The sequence below is a fragment of the Emericellopsis cladophorae genome (genome assembly GCF_022114955.1).
Source record: "Emericellopsis cladophorae strain MUM 19.33 chromosome Unknown NODE_146_length_13637_cov_108_046313, whole genome shotgun sequence".
Taxonomy (NCBI): domain Eukaryota; kingdom Fungi; phylum Ascomycota; class Sordariomycetes; order Hypocreales; family Bionectriaceae; genus Emericellopsis; species Emericellopsis cladophorae.
The window spans coordinates 1-13,637 of NW_026251071.1; the positions used below are offsets into that span (position 1 = coordinate 1).

At 55.3% G+C, this 13,637-nt stretch overlaps 3 protein-coding genes across 3 annotated transcripts; 2 read left to right on the forward strand and 1 right to left on the reverse strand.

Moving 5' to 3' along the window:
- Window positions 1-5,330: 5,330 nt before the first annotated feature.
- Window positions 5,331-5,612, forward strand: J7T54_000355 (uncharacterized protein; the record flags this gene model as incomplete). Its single annotated transcript, XM_051510631.1, has 1 exon — window positions 5,331-5,612. The coding sequence occupies one exon, from the start codon at window positions 5,331-5,333 to the stop codon at window positions 5,610-5,612; it is 282 nt and encodes a 93-aa protein (XP_051358486.1).
- Window positions 5,613-7,864: 2,252 nt separating this feature from the next.
- Window positions 7,865-9,420, reverse strand: J7T54_000356 (uncharacterized protein; the record flags this gene model as incomplete). Its single annotated transcript, XM_051510632.1, has 2 exons — window positions 7,865-8,030; window positions 8,087-9,420. 2 exons carry the CDS (start codon window positions 9,418-9,420, stop codon window positions 7,865-7,867), a joined length of 1,500 nt encoding a protein of 499 aa, XP_051358487.1.
- A 2,796-nt stretch (window positions 9,421-12,216) lies between these two features.
- On the forward strand, window positions 12,217-13,549 carry J7T54_000357 (Serine/threonine-protein kinase-like protein; the record flags this gene model as incomplete). The annotated part of the gene is made up of 1 exon (XM_051510633.1): window positions 12,217-13,549. A coding segment is annotated over one exon (1,333 nt), but the record flags the coding sequence as incomplete, so codon positions are not given.
- Window positions 13,550-13,637: the final 88 nt, after the last annotated feature.

Below are 13,637 nucleotides of genomic sequence, written 5' to 3' on the forward strand. Positions count from 1 at the left end.
CCCCCCCCCCCCCCCCCCCCCCCCCCCCCCCCCCCCCCCCCCCCCCCCCCCCCCCCCCCCCCCCCCCCCCCCCCGGTTGATGCAAGGCTGGGTCGCCTGAGCTACCCTGTATACCTCTTGTGCTTGAAAGCAAGTTGCACGAGGGACTGGTCAGGTGTGGCAAGGATAGAAAAGAATATAATCCACGATACTGTTGGCACCTCAATTTGCTTCCAGTGCAGCTAGAGTGCCCTTCGACTGAACTGAGCTTTTGCGTTGGCAATAAAACCGATTTTGGATACAAAGAACCCAACCCAAAGTCGCAAATAGCGACTGTGGTTGAATCTCGTCTCAATCAGCTTCTCAAGTCAGTATTCATCGTACATTGTACTTCACCCCATTTCAGGGCCTCTCATAGCTTCGTCTCGCAACCCTCTTTTCATCCCGGAATAGCGAGTGTTGACCTTTTGTAGGTTCGATACCCCCTATCCGAGAAGACGCTGCTTCTCTCTCACACCAAGGTTTATTAGACCACTCACTACCTCCGTACATGTATTTTATTACATGTTCTTGTTGATGACAAGTACTGGAGCTCCAGTGGCACAACAAGGCAGCTGGATGCGAACTACAACTACCTATTTACTGTGTACAAGGCCAACGACGCACGCTGCACTGCCATAGGTTGCAGCCTGGCAGGCAACCTTGGTAGGGATCACGAGTCAGGACGGCCACAGCTTCAACACTGAGCTTGTCTCGAAAGTCCATCGCTCTCGTGGCCGTTAGCAGCAGGTTTGATATCCGAGACAGGGGCCCGAGACACCATGCTCGCAACGAGGAGTCTTGGGCCCATTGCTTTCCTAGGATGGCAGGTCTTGCTGGCTGCAGTCCATGATCTCAAACCAATGCACGACATTCTGCCCCCCGTTGAAGATCCATCGATCCTGCGAGGCATTTCATGGCACATGCGAGCAATGCGTTTCATGATGATTTCGCGGGATTAGCAAGGACCCGCTCGTCTCGAAAACGACACTAACCAGTGTGCCAGTTTGACAGCGATAGTACTGATTGTAATTATCTCCCTTGGCAGCCGAATTACTCGCGCGCCATCAACCAGCTGCTTCTCCCCTCCCCCCCCAGGAGGCGTAAAGTCAATACTCGACGGGCGTGTGCAGAAAAGATTTCCAGCCGCGCAAAGGCGACGGGCGGAGATGGGGTCAGGCGAGCAAGCCGTCCTCGTTTGGTGCATAACGAAGACAGCCTCAAAGACAAACTCGCAGGGACCGATACTATAAGATGTCCGTACATGGAGTGCTGCTGACTGAACCATTCCGCTCGGAAAGGCGCGCCCAGACCTGGCTACATATTCGTCCGCAACGCTCGGGGTCTTACCAAGCCTCCGGCGCACTGGGAGGCGCGCTCTAGACCGCCGAGGACGGCCAAGTCAACCTTATTTTAATGTAACCGTCGTGTGAAGTCGGTCTTCTCACGTTTGACAAGGCTTGGGGGCGACGCGCGCTGGCCGGGGCGGGATCCCGTCCCTTGGACCTTTCTGTCCAGCTGGTCGTCAACGTGTAGGTCTAGTTTAGCGAGGGGCGGTGGCTGATGAACAAAGAGACCCAGACCAACCGCCATGCAGCCTCCTGCCCATGAACGGCTGCACAGTAAGGTTTTGGGCTTGGGAATAGGCTTCAAACGGCGTGTGCGCTGCGCAAGGGATTTCGCGGCATGGCATTTCCCATTGCCATACTGCCCCGCGGATCGCATGGTGGTGTCATGATCAGGACGGGAGGCCAGATCTCAGCTTTCAGCTTGTCTCGACCGCATTCTTCACAGCACGGGCCGACGGCATGTTCTTCCCAGAGTGTTGCAGCACGGCAGGGCGCAGCAAGACGAGATACTACGTAGGCATACGCATTGGGCAGCGATGACTTACGTAGGCAAATGCGCTCGCCGCCGAAATGCGCGCCGATCAGGGTCCTTTTTAGTTGAGCAGGGGTCTGGTATCCATAGGCGGTGCGTAGCAACAAGCAAGCGAACAAACAGAGAGAAATGAAGCGAACGAACGGGGGTAGTCTGGACTCTGGAACGCATTGGGGAGGAGGGCGCTACGCCAACAAGAGTAGCGTGTGCGGACGGTCAACTGGGCAGTGGGACTTCAAAGTTTCAATGCAGCGGGACGGCACATGCCATTGAAAGAAGGTCGATCCAAGATGACCGCGATCCCGCACGGGAAACATGGCAAGAAGAGCTCCGGATCAAGAGCTTGAGGGGTGAGCGGAAGATCGATGAGATTTGAGCATCCAGTCGCCCGTGGTCGATGATTGGATAGCAGGGCGAACGTATCTGGCGATGAAGATGCACAAGACGGAAGGCCACTGTGCCGGGCAGGGAGCGTTCGTACGTAGTAGGGGTCCTGGGCGAGAGAACCTGGTGATGCACGCCGCCAATCGAAGATTTGGTGGGGGATCAAGTGGTGGCGAGGGTTCGGCCGGGACATCGTGATGGGTGGAGGTCCTGAAGAGCCTGATTATTCCCATAATCCCATCACGCAAGGATGGATTTGTGACAGGAACGCGTCTGGTGACCCGTACATCGTTGATGCTCGAGTGATGGATTAGTGACATTGTGTGACTGTCCGCTGGTCCGTCCTCCAGTGAATTTGTGTTCAACTCTGTCACTGCCTCTGGCCGTTAACGCCGCGCCCGAGGGCGTGTCTGCCGGCTGAGCCTCCAGCTGGCTGCCTAGCTGCCTGCATATGCCACCATAAATGTGCGTTATGTAGTTAGACGGACTGCCCGTGCCTCCGTGCCTTACAGGAGAAGTCCTACAGCACATGCAGCAATTAATCAATCATCCCTGGCTTGGCTTGGGTTACCGCGTCCGCTGCTGGTCGAATGCTGACCATTGACGAGTCGGGCAAGTGGCTGCCTGGCTGGCGGCCTGCAATTAATTAATCACTGCCTCTTCGCGCCTTGCTCTTCGCTCTCCTGCCTTCAACGGGCCATGTATTGATTCGTACCGTGCGCCTTGATGCCGTCCGTAATTATCACGTTCAACCGTGCAGCTGTCGCACGCCAATCATAATATCTGGGCAATTCCGTCCGAAACGTGCCCCAACGCGAAGACAAACGTACGGCCGCCCATCTCCGCACGCGATGATTGGACGTTTCGAACGGACATTCCTCCATAGATGGACACCTGGACGGGAGCCCTGAGGGGCCTCAAAAGCCCTTACGATCGGAAATTCGCAGGGTTATCAGTGCACAACGGAAGAGACGCTAGTCCTGATCGGTGATCCGTAACAGCGATGCCAGCGCCGCTCCAGTCCATGTCTTCAAATGAACCTAGGAACCAAGTAATATTTATGCACGTATCGAAGGTCTTGTCTGCTCCGCCATTGACTCACAGTACGGAGTATGCAGTGACCGGGCTGTCCGTCCCCGGTGCCTGGAATTCGAGACTTGGGCTGTGGGGAGCCGCGAGAAGGTTCTTTTAATTTTTCGCTGTGCCAGCTGCCACGGCAGGCCGAGGGTCCAGTCGTGCATGAAAAAAAATAAGGGGAGAAGCAATCAGAGTCGCTCCACTGGGCAAATTCAATCAGAAATCACCGGGGCTGCACGATATGGAGTGAGGCGTGTCGAGATGCGGCATTGGAGTGCATGTCAGGCACGGCCAGGGCGGGAATATACAAAGCAAACCATCCAACAAGGGAATAGACAATAATAAGCCGACCCCGTAAAGACAGGCTACCGTATAATCAGAATGTTTGGGCATCTATGAGACACCGACAACAAAGAGCGACACTGACACCCAAGAGCGACACTGACACCCAAGAGCGACACTGACACCCAAGAGCGACACTGACACCCAAGAGCGACACCGACGGCATAACGCCAAAGAGCGACACCGAGTCACGGACAACAAAGAGCAACACCAGCCTGGTACATTAGCAAAGCCTTGCGATGTGTCGTCGGTTTTCGCTGGTCACGGTACGTTCCGCTACGAGCTAGCTACCAGTAGGCTGCTTCCTCACCAGCGGGAACGTCAGCTACCATCGCAGCGGGTGCCTTAAATCGGCGCCGCACAGTCGTCGCTGTCGATGCGAACGATGTCGGTGCAGCAATCCGTCCATCACGATGAGAATGACAAGTTATCGTGTCATTCGCAGTCCTAGTGTTGGTGACGCGCGTGTGTAATGAACGAGAACCTGCTTCGTTGCTTGCCCTTGTGCGACAACTTGTTGACAAGCTGGCAAAATCTCATCAATCGATCAATTAATTGATCCCAGACTGCCGCCAACAAAGCAAGGGTCCCCTCCTAGGCTCCTGCTGAAGAAGCATGTCTCAGCCTGACAAGCGGCAGACGAGGCTTTCGGTGCCCGAGACGTACGTATATGTACGCACAGACGCTGCTGCGCCATAATAACAACACTGGCTTGAGCCTCTGGAATAGTGCCCAGGATGATGCCCTCTCAGGCACAGACAAACAAGAGGAGCCAAAGACAGGCCAAGACAGCAAGTGAATGGCCCGGCCCCACTATCACAAGCTTTTGACAGTCCGAAACAGCCGGCGTATAAGCGCCTGGAACTGGCTCAGTGCACAAAAAAAGGGAGGGTGTTCGCAAGGCCGGTGCTGGGCGGGCCTGTTCTAGTCGCTCGGTCTGGCCAAGCCCCCTGTTGCCGTGCTTTCGTAAGCTCCAGTCGGGACCCGAGGAGAACAGTCATATTGGGACAACGCATCGCCCAGCGCTTGACAGCCTGGGCACCTGTCTTGACTGAAAAATCTGCTCAAATCAGGAGAAGAATCAACAAAGAATGAAATGATGATTACTAGGATTACATTTGCTTCCAAGACGGCTCGCAAAGCCTCGCATCGCTTCCGCAGGGCGCATTGCATAGGGTCTCAACAGATTCCCCGTTTGTTGCATACTCAAGCGTCTCATCACCCGATCCCTGGCATCCAGAGGACACACGCCCCTCCCCTCCCTCGTCCGCACCCCCTCAGCCCACAGCCATCGGTTGATCATCGATGCCAGGAGTCCGCGGTCAAGCTTGCTTATATGTAAGTGTCCAGGTGCCGGACCCTGTGAGCAAATGATCCCCCTTCATCCTCCCATTGTCATACGAAAGGCTTACCCTTCCATGAAACTTCCTCCCCCAACAACTGGAAGCCAAACCCCTAATCTCACGATTCAGTTACCACTGGAGCTAGCAACCCTGAACAATACTCCCGAAACAACCAAATCCAAGCAGACTGCCGCGACCTCGTCCATCTACCAATAGACCTCGTTCGGTTCATTATTGAGATATAAAATTTCCATGCTCGCCGCATCTTCAGCAACATCCGCCATTATGCCTGAGCGCCCAGCCAGCCGTCACTTCGAGTCCTCGTCCTCCTGCTCCTCGTCAGACTCCGACCTCTCCAGCACGTCGGCATCGGCACCACGACTCAGCATGGACGCTATCGCCGTTCAACCATCACAGGTGGCTTCGGTCGAGATCCTCCGCTGCATGCGCTGCGCGCGCGCCGTGGAGACCACTTCGACAGACGACGCGGCCACCATGGGCATGGTTCGCATCTCGCACAACCTCTACTACTGCGAACGCTGCGCCAAGATGGTCGGCTATAAATGAGGGAGGCAACAGACAGGAGGCCAGCGCGCCTGGAGAATGGTCCAGCGAGGCTGGACCGACAACTACTATGAAACAACGTATGAGGACCGAGAACGATACCCCCGGATCGTCAGCATTTGGTCCTCTGAATGCACTTTTGAAAGGCGCCGCACCACATCTGCGGAAGCCTATGACGCGCCCAAGGCAAGAGTTGCTCTGGCTGCCTACGTGCAGCCATTAACCTCACCGAATGTCAGGGACGAGAGAATTCTGCGATCGGCGCTGGAGCCGTCAGACCAGCTGAGATCAGCTCAGATCAGCACTCCGCCTCGCAGCGCAAACACCCACAGGACTGGATCCATTCACGACATGATACCCCCATTTGTCCTTTATTTTCTATTTTTTTTCTATCATCAATTTGCTACACCCATACCCTCAATCAATCGGTCTTGTTTCGCCGCCCCGCATACGACACGGATGCAGAGCCCGGATGCTCTCCAGCCTCACGCCAACATGAAACGCGCCGCCGCGCAGGGCCAAGTGTGGCAGTGCTGATGCCAGCCAGCCGCAACCACCTTTTCCGGAGCGACATCAGATGCGCATCAATCGTGTGGCATCACTTTTGACGTACTCAGGTACGACGCACCTATTCTCACCTGCCTGGGTTTCGATGCATCAATGTTGCGCCTTGTGGACGCGAGGTGGCCCAACGTCATCGTGCAGTACCCTTGTCTGCGGCACGGCCATCCGAGGAGGATCGACCCACTCGCTTCTCTATTTCGGGAGATGAATGAAGACAGACACGAGTTTTCCAAAATTCAAAACTTGGCACCGATGCAGGAACGCTTGCATTTGACAGGCGGGGCTTTTGGGAAGATGGAGAAGAAAACGGAACGCTGGATGCGATCTGGATTGATTGATTGATTGATTGAGGCAGGGCAGGCAGGCAGGAAACGTTACAGCGCATGACAGCATGGCAGTATTATGATGACTTTATTTCTCGTATATATACATCGAGCATATTCATGGCTATTATCTATTTTGACTACTGGCAAGTGAGAGTGACCTGTGATGGACTTGTGTCAACCTGCAGAGCTTCTGCGGCATTCGCTTCCTGAAACACAGCGTCTCGTACTCAATTCAGCTGCAATTCTACTCGAGTCTCATGCTGATAACTTTCTCCCTCACAGCGTCTTAATAAGCCTCCGTGGAGCGTATATGTCCGATCCCAGTTGCTGCATATTTTATATGAATTGATCAATCACGTTCGCAGTGATCGGCGGGAGTGGAACTCGCTCGGTTTGAAACATCCATCCACCCTCACATGGAGCGTTCCACCGCGATGTTTCCTGTTTCTCAGCAAGCCGCAATGCTAAGTAATGAAGCCCTGTCTGCTGTCCTCGACTGACTCCACGATAGACTAGAGCGCGATCATCACGCGCAAAAGACCACGGGAAATGATCAAACCGAGATCCAAGCCACGTCCGTACACTTTCGTCGGCAAAACGTAAGGTTGTCATCCTCGTCATGCACAAAATCAAGAAATCGTATGCCGGCATCCTAAACCCCCCACCACAACCAAACCTATCAACGTTCGCCATCTGTACGTATGATACTGTACGTGCGTACAAAGCAATACCAGGCTAGCCTCGTAGCTACCCCAGCATTACCGTTGACGGTGGCTGGAATGCATAGCTTGCTATGGCCCGTGGGGGACGTACACACACCGGACCTGCGTGCTTCTGGGACCCTTGATAAGACTGCAGACGACCTTGCGGCCTGTTGATGTCATTGATGCAGCAACAAGGTCGTCACCACCAATGGCTGCTTTTGGTACAGGAACCGTCATCCTCGCGACAGAGGCTGATACGCAATACCCTTTTTAATGTTGATCACTACGCCTGATTACGCCGTGAGCCACGAGTTATCTCGATCTATCCGTGACGATCATCGCGGGGTTTCAAGTTTCCATCGTCGATGGAGTAGCGATCCTCGAATAGCATCGCACCCCGATGATAGTCGCCCTCGACAACGCGTCCTCCCTGCGCACAATTAGTGGGCGCCATCGCTGGGTGTGCGTAGGGGGCTCGCAGTTGTTCGCCTCTCCGCAATGATATCATTGTGCATGTCATCACGTCTGCTCACCACTGCAGCAGTGCCATACCCTGACTGAGGCTATTCATAGAATATTCATTGCATTGCATTTACATGTACTGGAGACGGGGAGTGTCGACGCCAAAACGCCAAAACGCCTTGATATGTGCATATCTCCATTAGCCCTCCATCTCGACATCGGTCGTTTCTTTTGCCAGGTTCTTCAATAAATAGCTTCGCTTGAAATACTCATTGGGGTGGACAATCGTCTCGAGTTGGTTCGCCGTCATGACGCCCTGGTCTTTGGCCTTGCGGATCTCCGCCTTGTGCACGTGCTCAAAGACACTGTTCAGCTCGTTAGCACACATTTAGTTAAGAAAAATGAGAAGTGGAATACGGACCGGTTACACGCCATGTGGAACTTTTGACCATCCTTGTCCTCCTTGATGCCCTGCATCACACTTCGATCGTTCACGCCCATGCCCTGCACTAGCGTCGCCAGATTCTCCATGTTGAAATGCCTATATGGACAGCCATGTGCCTCGCCTGGGCCAGGCGGGTGCTCTGTGAGGATCTTTTGGCAGCTGAATGGCGAGTAGCCACCGCCGCGCCGATTCGAATCACCACCGACCTCGCCATACGCGTGGCGTACGTTGTAGCGATACTCCTTGTTGAATTCGTCGTCCGTCTTGTGCCGGAGTCCTTGTCGCCAAAAGACAAGACACTCTTCGAGGTTAAGGCCGATACCCTTGAGAAAGAGTGTGTACTGGAGGCGACCATAGTGCTTGAGATGTCCATCTCGCCGTAGTGAGCGGTGGAGATGCGACATGCAGGCTGGAAAGTGCTGTGACAGGTTGTCAATGTTGGCTGCCGTGATGTTAGCCCCCTCGGGAGCGGTCGAGCCCGCCACGTAGGAGGCATCTGGCGTGATGAAGTTCTTGGATAAATGTGTGAGGATGGGTTTGAGGCGATCGTCTTCGTCCAGCCGAGGCAAGGCGCGCGCGGTGAGTTCGAGCTGCTTCTCAAGTCTTGTCGTGAACTCGGAGACGACCATGGACTGTTGCTCGCGACCCGGTACAAACGCCTTGCCTCGCTTGAGGAAGACACGCCGCTGCTCGACAAGGTCCGGCACGCGCTCCCAATCCACCTTGAACCAACTTTCGTCCTCGATGGTCTTCCGCATGGGGAGCATGGCAGCGAGCTCTTCGGCGTATTGCACCTTCTCCTCCTCGCTCACTGCCTCCCACCAGTCCAGGTTCAGTCCACTGACAAAGGCTGCTCGCTCGCTCACGTCGTCGGTGTGAAACCGCATGCGGAACAGCATTGATTCGACGCGTGTGAATCGTCGGCGAAGATCCTCCGTTGAGGCAAAGGCAAGGCGTAGAATGAAATGGCTGTAGTGATCCTTCTGCCTTTGCAAGGCCAATTTCCCGGATGCAGAGCTGTTCGAGTCCAAGGGTAGGTACTTGTCCAGGATGGGCTTCATGTGCGTTGCAGTCTCTGCAGGTGACTTGTTGCGAAAGGAGCACGCTTCCAGCTCGCCGAGCACGCGCAGGCGATCAATGGCCCATTGCTCGAATTGCTCCAAGGTGATGTCGGCGGTGGGCGCATCGATGTAGAAGTTGAGACGGTGGGGATACTCGGCATGCTTGTATTGGGGCGTCGCGAATTGCTTCTTGCGGTGATCGACGACATTGCGTCTTTTGGGCTCAACGCGGTCGTGTTGGCGCAACATTTTGGCTCGTGGTTGTGATTGATGGGTGATGGCGATCAAAAAGAGTGAAGCGCGTAAAGGGATGATGGACAGGACCGCGTCGAAGCGCGTCGCGGGGACGTCCAGGGGTCCAAAAAGAGATGGTCCGTGCGTGGCTTCACATGGTGGCGTTGCCTCATCATTGATTCAATGGCGTCGAAAACTTCAGCCAGTTTCTAGAACTAAACCATTCATCACAAATGATGAAACGCAACCTGATACCCTCGAGGCTCAGAACCAGGCGACGCCAAGGGAGGCTCCTGCTCGGAAAGAGGTCCAGCCAGCGCCAAAACTGAGTAATCAACCCCCAATAACATCATTGACTCCTCCCCTTCCACAGTGACTGCGGCTTCACTTGAACAACATCCTTCATCACAATTAATCCCTCTACTCCGACTCGCCCAGTTTCTCTGAGCCCCAGAAATTTGCACGTACTGTTCTGTGCTTCAATCAACGACGAAAGATGCGCTTCTTGTCTCGATCTTCCCGACGACTGTGCCAGTCTACCAATATTACGCGCTTGCCTTTAGGAAGGCTCACCACCCAGCAAGAAAGCGTACAGAACGCCACCTGAAGTAACGGAAGCGCGATTAGACATAACCCCCTTGGAAGCAGATCCATGACCATCATGGCGCCCGGAAGGCCCACCAGATCAGACAAGAACCGCACAAGATACGACAATATCCGTTGCCGCCACTGGACGTCCTTCAAGACCCCAGATGCACTCTTGATGGTTCCCTCCGGACCGCAGCCGCAATCAGTGTTGCTTAACTTGCCACCAGACATCCTATCTCAAATTTTCATGGCCGCCGACCCTGTCACCCGGATCGCCATGGCATTCAGCTGCCGGTGTCTACTTGCTATAGGCAACTTGCGGCCGCGTCTTCTTGTGGTGCCGGATTTGCATTACCATCGAGAGGCTTGGGCTGTCGGTAGTACACAGAACGTAGGTACGCTTTGCGGCTGTGGCAACGCGAATGCCCTGCTATGGCACGTTAGGCCTTTTAGCCGTCACATCAACCGCGAAGCACCAGATAGTCGACAATGTGTTGATTGCTATCGGTGGTTTCATAGTGGGAGGTTCCGCAAGGCGCATTGGCAGCGAAATGGCCAGGCGACTATGCGACGCGAGGACTTTCAGGCATGGTTGAAAGATGCGGAAGATCCAGAGGTTACACGTGGGGACGACGGGCTGCTTTCGTGGCCAGAGTTCTGGGACGAGTACAGAAACGCGGCTCGCCTCTTCCACCAAGGCTACAAGAGGCAATGCCCTCAATGTGCGGTGCGAGTACAGGCGCAAATCTTTGGCTTGGCCCTATCGGATGTGTATTGACGTAACTGTTTGATGGTCGGGGTCATCAATTTTGTGGCCACACCAGCGACTGATTTCAATGTTCAATAGACGATCAGAGCGACGCTCTCAGCATGGTTATCTGATCCCAGCGGTCTATTTTAAGGAACAAACAATGAGAGCCATTTGGCCCTTCGCCCGCACATGTGCTTTAGTCTTAAGTGCATGTCCATCGCATCTGTCAAGGACATTCGCATCTTGGGACGTCTTTGCTCACCAGGCCCCCAATCTTTGGTGACGCGAAGCTTGATCTGCGCTTACACTTACAACCTGTCCAGTCCCGTTTGCCGCACACATGCGTCGTACCTCGACTCGATTGGCCGAAGGAACATGGACGCATTGGCGGGGTCCCTGCTCAGACGTGAGGATGATGCGCCGTGTCATCTTTGCTGTCAATGAATGCGAGACGCACCATTCTTCGCCGTGCAGTTTGTGACAACTTCAGCAAGTTGCTTGTCAAAATAGAGCATTGTCCTAGACAGGCTTCGTCCGTCGGGTTACCGGATTGGGCAATGCCGGGCTGGGTTCCCACAGCACAGTGAGCGTGCGCCAAGGGCGGGCTCGCGATCAAACAAGACGAAGACGGACGGAAGTATCGCGTAAAGTTTTCACCAAAATCTGCGCGGCATTCCAGTGCGATTGTCAATTACAGGACGGAACACCTTGGCTAGGTAATTATCGGCGTCTTCCTATGAGAGACCAGGATCTTGCTGCAACGTGATATTCGCCGGCCCCACTGTCATGTCTGCAAGTTCTTGACGGCGTGAATTTGACTCTAGTCCCCATATCACAGAGTCCTGATTAGGCCCCTCCGCGAGCCTTCACAAAAAAAAAAACACACTCTGAGATTGGACTTTTGGATTCGAATAGCAATGCATCTAGCCATCAACCAACGTACGCACTGCTAATTATAGCGGCACAGACAATCAAACGCCTGCGACAGCCCGGTTGCAGATGGTCTCGAAGGCCTTGGTAATCACAGTCTCGACTGCCACATTCCCAGCGCTTTCACAGCGTTGGCTATAGGCTGCAGGGCGCCCGCAGCCCCAGTTTTTGTCAACCGCGACATCTCCGATTCTGAACAATCCATCCATCTGGATTGTTTGAGCTCTCATTCTCTCTTCTCTTGCCCTCTGATGATCTGAGTGTCGACTCAGCCCCATTCGCGGCCTTGGCTGCGCCGTACGCCTTTGCCTTCATGCCTCTGCCGTAGAGGGAAATACTTTGCCTGCCAACAACGACCTGCCCCCTACCTTAGCTACGGGCCGTCGCCTGGAGACGCTCGATCCTCCTGACTCACGCAAGCTAAAGCGTCATCCATCTGACGTCCTCGCAGCCGCCTCCGCCACCGCTGCTGCCACCACGGCAGCAATAGTAGGCATTGTCACAGAGCCCGCATCAACTCTGCCGCTATTTCTCAACCTAGCATGGCGGCTCGCCAGCCTAGGCCACAGGCCGACCAGCTTCCCCAGCCGATACAGTTCCAATCCACGACGATTGCGCCGTCGCCCCCACCGTCCTCGAACTCGACGCCAGACAACATGAGCTCGGAACATCACTCAGCACCGTTGCGCATACAAACAGACGTGGCCTCCGCATCACCACAGGCGCCATCTCACCGGCACGGCTCGCTCGGTCGACCATCGATCAACCGCATACCATCGAATAGCAGTCTCCAAGTCTGTCGCACACCTAGTCTCAAAGGCTCGCTTGGTCAGATCCTCAACGGCACCGCCAGCGGAGCCAGCAGCGTGGCTACGAGCCCCATCATCGCGGCCATGGGCGACATGACACCCTTGCCAAGCCCACTCATGTCAGCAGACTCGCCAGGACCATGGAAGAAGCTCATCGCAGGGACACCACCCAGGTCGAGAGGACGACTCGGAAGCGTAGGGGAGGGCTCCGTATTGGGGACCAGCCCTACGAGATCTCTGGACCCTACGTCGGCCGCACCGAGGCGGAAGACTTACACAGCGCTTGACAGCGGCGCCGACGGCCCGCCGCCAACCATTGTCTCCCATGAGACCCAGCATACTCGTAATCGTAGTGCGAGCGAATATGTGCCGGATCCGCTAGCCATCCCAAAGCGACACATCACAGTCTCCGGCTCGCATGCCCGGAAATCGGAAACCAAACCTCAAGAACCGACCATCCGTCGAGAGGCCCACCTGGCCGAGCAGCGGGGCCTTACACCTGCCGTTACGAAACCACCGACACCTCCACCAAGCGAATCCTCAAACTACTCAACCTCCTCGGCGGAGAAAAAAGATACCAGTGCTGAACTATTTGAAGCCAGAGGCCGCCACGATCAGAAGCGCCGTCGTTGGCGAGCACTGCGGCCCCTTGGACAGGGCACTTTTAGCAAGGTCGTCCTGGCGACAAGCCAAATCGCAGCGACGGAGGACGAATCGACCGAGAACCCACCCTCGAGAAAGACATTGGTAGCCGTCAAGATATGCGAGCACGGCCCCCGAGGCGGCGCCAGCGAAGACCGCATCGAGATGAGCTTGAAGCGCGAGCTTGAGATTCTGCAGGACATTCATCATCCCAGCCTTGTAGACCTCAAGGCGTTCAGCATCGAGCCCACGAGAGCGATATTGGTACTGACGTACTCGCCGGGAGGTGACCTGTTTGACGTAGCGACTCAAGCCAGGCGCGTCCTCACACCCGTACTGGTGAGGAGGATTTTCGCCGAGCTCGTGGGCGCCGTGCGCTACCTGCACGACAAGAAGATTGTTCATCGAGACATCAAGCTAGAGAGTGTGTTGCATTGGTGGGGGGGGGGGGGGGGGGGGGGGGGGGGGGGGGGGGGGGGGGGGGGGGGGGGGGGGGGGGGGGGGGGGGGGGG